Genomic DNA, 8,142 nt, shown 5'->3' on the forward strand with positions numbered 1-8,142 from the left:
CTTAGCTAGCTATGGCTGTCTTATGTGTAGCTAACAGAAACTATTGGAAAAATCCGGACCTAATTCTCAGTAGGAATGCGCGGCTTATGCGTCTGACAAACTGTGACACAGTCTAATTTATAAATCAAAAGCTAAGGGTTAAATTCTGCCTAAACTTCGCTGCAGAACAAATAGCCTCTCTGTGCTTTGTCGTTTTCAATGGTAACTGCACCGTTACTACAGTGTCTCTGATGACCCATTGACATTTTTCTGTGATCATGAAAACAGTTCCGCCTCTGGATAACCTATAACTATTTATTTGCAATAATGTAGCCTATGTTAATGTTACTTTGACATTACCATTATCTTTATAATCTGGGGTGTAGACCATACATATTAAAGTATCGCTCAACTTTCAACTTGAACTGGAAGGTGTACTCTGTGCACGCTGTTTTTCCTCTGTATGTAGACAGAATTGAGAACCATCAGTATGATGATGCATCCGAGACAGCGAGGAAGTGAGAGCAGGTTCGGATGGCTTAACTCCACAATCAGACATGAAACAAGAGAAAACTGCGTGAAGCAAAAGTCTTTATGCAGTATGCTTTGTGAATTGGACCTTAAGGGAGCAAAAAGCAGGCGCATATGATGCGCAATTCATAGAGCTATTTGAAACCACAATACATTCCTAGGGTCAATTTTCCTCTCGATATGTAATGATAAGCATAAGTATGGATTCTGACAATATTGAAAAAATAAATCTGGACATGATTTTCGTGCAGTATTGAGTGTAATGATGTTAAGAGAAGCCTCCAAAACTTTTCAATGCATGGATTGTATAAGTCGATCATCACTTTAAGGGGGGGCTGCCACTTTGATTTAGAGGGCTTCTCTGTAAAAATCTCAGTAATTTTAAATGAGATATTGCACAAATATATGTGCTGTACGAGCGTTAACAGCAGCGACTAAGGGAGAATTTAAGCTATGTTATGAACATTAAATATTAAAATGTTATGTCAATGACTGAGGACATGAGAATGAATATAATGAGTATATGATGTACATAATAAGGTGATCCTTGCAATAATATGTAACCATTATATATTTTTGATTTGAACACAAGCCCCTGCAAAAAGGACACCTGGAGTTTGGAGAATAAAGCTGTTCCTGCTACCAAATGCTGATGAAGTTGTCCTTCCATCTCATTCAGAATGCTGTAAACTAAGCCAAATAGGCTTAGGTAAGATACACGTATTAGTTTTGAAAGTGAGCATTCACTTGAGTTTTTATGGACACCACAAACACCACAGTTACATAATCCCATTCCAGTACCATTTGTCTGACATGTTTTGGAAGGTGGCCTTGCCCTTACTGTGCTATATAAAATGATTGAAAGATTTTAAGTTTGCACCATAAAAAAAAATAAAAAAAATCATATTGTGCATAAGGCACAAATAACCACATCATATGCTCACAACATAACAAATATAACAATATATGTTGTTAAAGGCTTATAAAGACACTGTAAGGCCTTAACTCTTAGTCGGTGGTTAGAAAGAAAAAATGAGTCAACATATCATACTCGCTGACATAAATTTGTATTGTTTTTCAGGAATCCCAAGAAATGATTTACCAAGTGGGGTCTCAAATAGAGGTTACGTAGAACTTTCTTGGACTCTTTCAGAGTTTGATAATTACATCTGCCAGAGCCTTCCCATGGTTAGCCTGAATGTCATTGGATATCATCTTGCAAGAGCTGATAAGACCAGGGTTCTGACTAAAATTCAGGCTAATACATTGAAAGACCTGAAGAAAACAGTTGGAAGAAGCAGGGTTTATATTATTCCCCAGACCACTATTACACTGCCGTTACAGGTGAGTTTTTTTGTTTTATTTGTTCTATTAGGGCAGCACTCCTTTTGAATTTTAGCATACTGATGAGAATTATCAAACATTTCTTTTCCATTTAGATCCCCGAACCTGAAGGGGCACATCTCCACCAACTGGACCTGAGACAGCTTCACAGTCTCTAGCTTCTTCAGCATCTACACAACTGATGACCACACCAACTGCTGCATCAACAGCCATCAGACCTGCAGCCTCAACCACTGCCCCTGCAGCCATTGATGTATTTCCATCCCAATCCCCTTCATCACTGGCCCTCAGACCTCAAGCCTGAGGGCCCCCCAGGTTACACCCCCTGCTCCTACGGTTCCTATGAACACGCCAGCATTCACATCTAACAGTAATTCTCATATAGGTGCAGAGTCCCCTCCCCTTAATGCCATGTCACTCTCTTCAACTCTTGACATTGATGAAAGCTCACCAAGGACAGACTCGAACCCATCACTTGTAAGTTGCTGCAAAAAAAGAGTAAATTTTGTATCTAATTCTGATTATTCAGACTAAAGTAAACAGTAGGCTAATCTTAATGATTTCTAGCTGTATTAAAAGATAATCGTTATCATTTTTTAAACCTAACCTCAGTAAAATGCAGTTAGATATACATTGTAACTCTTTTCTATCAATGGGAGGCAAGTTTGGATCCTGCACAGTGGCTGAATGCTGGTACCCCAGAGGTAAACTTTTACATGACAAAAGTTATTTTTTCTTATTGTTTTCTATTTAATGTCTTCTATTAAATTTTTCAAATATATTGACTTTAACTGGAACATTCCACACAATATTTTTACTTTACAGGTCTTTTACAGAAGGGCACATGTGGAACCACCTAATAGGTATTTTTTATTTTAATAAAAACAGGAACCATGTGTGACACCTGGCTTTACATTAATTTACACTCATAATACCCAACTTTACATAGATTTTACTAATAATAATAACTGAATACACCAGATTATCCCCAAAACTGTACCAAAAGTGTTTGGGTTCAGAAGAGTTTGAAATTATTTTTTGAAATGCCTTAAAGTTATATTGACACTTACAAAGAAATCTGTCTGCCGTTGTAGCACTTCTATCAATGACTTTGTCATTGATGATTCAGAGGAAGGGGAAGAGGACAATATTATTGCAGTTCCTTTTGAAAGTGACATGCCTACGTCTGTAAGTTTTATTTTTTTCCTAACAAAAACCGAGAAGTGTAATTTTCAATAATTTTGAATAACTAGCCATTTCACGTACTCACAATAAAAATAATTGTATATTGCTGTTTTTAAAGATATTCTAAGATCATCAGTCCTATTTAGTGACCAACCTCTTTTGCCAGTCATTTTTATTGTATACTTTATACATTTATTATTCTTCAGGAGGAAGTGGAGCTTGCCATAATTCTGAGCGCTTTTCGAGAGGATCACCTTTCTGGGGGCGTCATATCCACTTGTTGTATCAGGAGGAAAAAGCTTCTGGAGAGTGCCATTAAAGTGATCTCCAGAGTCACTTTCTGTTGGACCGATTCACCACAGATTGAGTTTGTAGGAGAAGATGCAGATGATATGGGGGGACCACAGCGAGAGTTTTTCAGGTCTGTGTACCCTCAATATTTTCGAAATATTTTACTCAAAATGTGTTCATGTTTTCAAGTAATTGCATTGTTAGATCGTTTGATTTGTCTTTGCTGTTGCTCTACTCTAGACTCTTGATGATAGAGGTTCAGACCTCTCTTGGCATTTTCGAAGGAAAGGCTGGCCAGGTCTTTCTTAGTTACGACCAAGCAGCATTAGACCAAAATAAGTACTTCAAAGCTGGGAATCTTATCGCTTGGTCGATTGCACATGGAGGTCCATGCATCAAAGCCCTGGATACCAGCCTCTTCCAGCTGATGTGTGGCCAGGAGCCACAGCTTGAGCAGTTTGACTGGCAGTTGCTGCCTGACCCAGATGTGCAAAGCAAAGTCAAAAGGGTACTTAATATTTATTATGTTATTCATTTTGGGGATTTTAAACAAACCATTTTTTAACTGGTAGACAATATATCAATTTGTTCAATTCTTGATAAACACTTTTTAACACAAGTTAAGAACATTGCTCTATAAATAAAGATTACTATTAAATCTCAGATCATATTATTGCTTAATTTGAAACTCCAGCTAAATTGTTCTCACTCAGATTTTGCTATTTAGATCCTAGAGTGCAAGACTGCAGGGGACCTGACAGCACTCCAGAAAGACTTGGGGAACTGGATTAATGAGTGTGGTGTCCCATTCATATTCACAGCTACAATTGAAGACATACCAAAAATCTATGCTTACGTGGTGAAGCACTACATCTTTCTCAGGTAAAAATGTATATACAACTGAAATAGGCCTAAAAAAACAACAACTACAAAACACTACAAAAATCTATAATATCAACTTGAAAATTGTTATGTAAATTTGGACAATGTTAAATTGTTTTTTTTTTAACAAATGTAAAAGTAAGTAAACCTTTAATACGAAAATTGACATTTCAACATTTAAATGTTTGGATTAACAGGACAAAAAGCTACCGTAAATCATCAATCTAGCAACACATTTATATAAAATATTGATGGTAGTGTCACAAATTACCAGGACAGAAAGAAATACTACCAGCTGTAGGTCAGACATATGTTTTTTGTAGTGTTGTACAGGTGTTTTACTGTAATGGGTTGCCTCTGTTCTTTCTGTCCTGGTCATGGCTGCTAAAACCAAAAAGCTACTGTAAAGATACATTTAAGAAATTGTCATTTCATACTTGAATAGTATTTTGAAACATTTTTATTTTTGATCCAGTTTTCAGTCCCTTCCCAAAAAATAAACGCATTTAAAAAAAATATCTGTGATTCTAAACTTCTGAATAGTTTTATTCATGTTCTGTCTCTGTTGGTTTATAGAACGGCCAGAACGGTACACCAGTTCACAGAGGGAATGAACGCTTTTGGGAAGCTGTGGGACCTGGTAAAGGAGAACTGGATTGCCTTCCTACCATTGTTCACCAACATGCAGGAGCCTTTGTCAAAGGCAGCATTCAAGGCCATCTTCACTTACAGTTACAGCAGTAGAGGAACCAACCGACGTGAGGAAGAGGAGGACACCATCTACTGCTGGGAGCTGGTTCTGAACATGATTGAAGGTACATTTTATTCCTTTAAGAACACTATAAAATTGAATTAACGCCTACAAAGTCCATTTAAAATGTATTGTGACACAGGTCAAATAATGAAAGTGTAATTGTGGGATGTAATTTCAGTATAGAAAAATGTGGTCCAGAGAGTCATGTTTACAAACTATACATTTTTTAGCTGGGGTAGCTAAGTAGCTGGGGTGGAATATATACAGTCCTCATTTTTTCACGTTAGACAATTGATGTAGACATGAATGGTCATTTATTTTATTTATTTATTTTCCCTGGCAGACAAATTGACTGAACTCAGATTCGAAGACCTTCTGATATTCATCACTGGTGCAGATGAAGTCCCTGCCCTTGGGTTTCCAAATAAGCCCTGCATTGACTTCTTTGAACAGGAGTCAGGCCAGCGACGTTTGCCCTACGCTTCGACTTGCATGATGTGCTTGTTCCTTCCTAGAGGAATCACGCAGGAGGACGAATTACATCGGATGCTTTTTCAGGCCACTAAAGACTCTTTGGGATTTGGAAAGGTTTAGTCCTTACCAATTTAAACTCAGAGTAGCAGAATCCTGGCAGGATTAGCTGATACTTTCAGTCAGTTTGCACCATCTTCACTAAAAAAAACAATGTTAAAATATGGCTAGTCCCCCCTAACAAGTTCTAAAGTCTGTGTTCTTGTTTATGTAAAATCTACATTGGTGCTTGTAAAGCCTGCTACTTATGACCATTTTATTATTGACTAATGAGCCAATGATAAACTGTATTTGCATGACAGCCTTGTTTTTATGATGTAAAGCTCAGGATCAGAGGCTAAATGTTATCATTTCTTACTGCTTTGTTCTAGGTTGTTCATCGCATAAATTATGCTTGATCTCACAGAAACATGGCATTCATGGAAATATATGTTGTTTGACATATTGTTTTAATATTCAAATGTTTTGCCACTAAATTCCAGACATTAACAGATAAAGTTTATTATTATTTGCAGTCTTCAGCCGTCTTGTTTGTCTGTCCAATAGTCAAAATCTAAAATATTAATTTTACTTTTATGTGAGAATGATAGCATTGATTATCATTTTAAAATGCAAATATTATAGACTTTTCTTACAACTTTAAAAATATCCAATTCTGCAATACTTCAGATACATCTTCTGTCAGTTGGTTGAACTTCTAATTGACTAATTGTTAAAGATAATTTAATTCTCATCTTCATGATCACATGATAGTAAAATAAATATTTTTCAGTTTGAGGTTATGACAATAAAGCAGGTAAAACAAGTCAGATGAAGAGGTCCTCTTAGTCTGCTGCAACTTACAATGAGCCTTTTATATAGATTTCTGGCCTTTTCAAAGGTAGTCATTAGTATTACTTGTAAACAATTGTAAACACATTTAAGTTGGGCCCCTCCTCCTGGGCTCATCTCCATCCCCATTGGCTGGCGAAAACACATCAGCTCCCCACGCAGAAATGTCCCAAGTCAAGTAAAACGTCAAAATCCAGACAAAGGACAGGCTGTCTACAGACCAAGTCACCACCACACATTTACTGTATAGAGGCAATACGTAATGACTGAGTTGCATTGCTTCTGCACAAGTCTTTTTTTTTTTTGGATAAAGTTTCTGCCTTCATCATTTTATTGTCTTTTCAATACACTAATTAGCAAGTTCATTGTGTTCTGAGAATAATGTTTTGAAGCTCTCTTGCACACACAAGATACCTGTCCTTTAAGTGTGTTATTCCAGCAATTGCATTTTGAAGAGCCTGGTGTTGATCAGAGCTTATGTTGAGTGGTTGTTGCACAATCACTGCTTGTTCCAAGTCTTCTCTGTTTGCTTGTAACTGGGTTAGCTGTATGCCATGTCTTGCCAAGCAAGCCTCAAGATTTTCTTCAATGTAAGGGTCAACTCCAAAAACATTGTTAAGAGCTGTTGACTCCTGCTCAATGTTGGCCAGCATGCCCTCCATCTATATTTGTGTTGGTGTACGGTTATTAGCCGTTCTAATTTTATGGTTGTTCCATGCTTGTCTAAATAAATCTAGACGTTTTTGGATTTCGGGCTTGTAAACTACTTGTAGAGCCATTTTCTGAAAGTTATCTTCAGGGTTCAGGATTTGTTCATCTTCGAAAGAATAGAAAAGTGTGTAGAAGTAGTGCACAACCTGCTGAAAAACATCTCTCCAAAGACGTTCAATACGTTGGTTGTGTACAGACTGACCGGCAATGTGACCTGCATGTCCTTGTCCCTGTAGAAGGTTCATCAAAAGAGCAACCAGAGTGTTCTCCCCTCCGCGGTCCGATCTGACTCTGGAGGGTAACCCATAAAGACAGGTGGCTCGAACAAAATTAGTTAACACTGTCAAAGCTGTGTTGTCTGTACTGCAGTTGATGTAAGTTATTAATCTGGAGTTCCCATCAATACCAGCATGCGTCACAAACCCCCACCTGTAAAACATATAAAATAAAAATGAACAATTGATTACTTCTTTACACATAAACCCTTACAGATCATTCTATCACATTTAAACCACAAAATTCATTAATTTTAATATTGTTGATCAAAAAGATTGAGATAGAAAAGAGAAAGAAGATGATAATGAAATGTAGATTAAGATGGATTGGGGAGAGGTCATACCATACTAAAAAAATCTAGGCGGTAACAAAGACAATGAAAACAAATCAACTAAACCCATCTAATATGACTCAATAATACTCCCAGCAATAAAGATGTGCAATTACCGAATGAGACGCATATGGCCATCTATGTGCCACAAACTATTTGGAAATGGCACATGGTACGTTCTCCTTGCCACAGTCTGACTCCATCTCTGGGCTGCAGCGGCTGGATCAATGCGGTTAAGGGTCTCTCGAACTCTTCTTCTTTGCACTACAATCCCTTCTGCACGCAGGTATGCCCGCATCATCTGAAATTAGTTCAAAATTGAAAGCTGTTACGATAAAGTTCATTTTTGTAAAAGGATACACAAGAATATGTTGCAGTATGCTTACTTCTGAGCCTGATCTTGGAAACTGGTTATGGAGTCTCCTGATGTGCTCCTCTAGGTGAATTTCGCTAATGGAAGTAAATCTCTTTCTTGCTGAAATCTGAAAAAATTTCA

General features: G+C 37.3%; 1 protein-coding gene across 1 annotated transcript; it reads left to right on the forward strand.

Moving 5' to 3' along the window:
- Nucleotides 1–412: 412 nt before the first annotated feature.
- LOC114922079 (G2/M phase-specific E3 ubiquitin-protein ligase-like) lies at nt 413–7,116 on the forward strand. The gene is made up of 9 exons (XM_065953244.1): nt 413–1,219; nt 1,592–1,854; nt 1,950–2,717; nt 2,949–3,042; nt 3,246–3,460; nt 3,571–3,838; nt 4,058–4,212; nt 4,789–5,027; nt 5,310–7,116. The coding sequence occupies exons 3-9, from the start codon at nt 2,608–2,610 to the stop codon at nt 5,558–5,560; spliced, it is 1,332 nt and encodes a 443-aa protein (XP_065809316.1). The 5' UTR covers nt 413–1,219; nt 1,592–1,854; nt 1,950–2,607; the 3' UTR covers nt 5,561–7,116.
- Nucleotides 7,117–8,142: the final 1,026 nt, after the last annotated feature.

The sequence above is a fragment of the Labrus bergylta genome, chromosome 3 (genome assembly GCF_963930695.1).
Source record: "Labrus bergylta chromosome 3, fLabBer1.1, whole genome shotgun sequence".
In the NCBI taxonomy this organism is placed as follows: Eukaryota; Metazoa; Chordata; class Actinopteri; order Labriformes; family Labridae; genus Labrus; species Labrus bergylta.

Coding starts and splice junctions, on each gene's coding strand:
- LOC114922079 (XM_065953244.1), top strand. CDS start 2,608: ATGTCTTCTATTAAATTTTTCAAATATATTGACTTTAACTGGAACATT. Junction 3,043..3,245: donor AAAGTGACATGCCTACGTCT/GTAAGTTTTATT, acceptor ATTATTCTTCAG/GAGGAAGTGGAGCTTGCCAT. Junction 4,213..4,788: donor AAGCACTACATCTTTCTCAG/GTAAAAATGTAT, acceptor GTTGGTTTATAG/AACGGCCAGAACGGTACACC.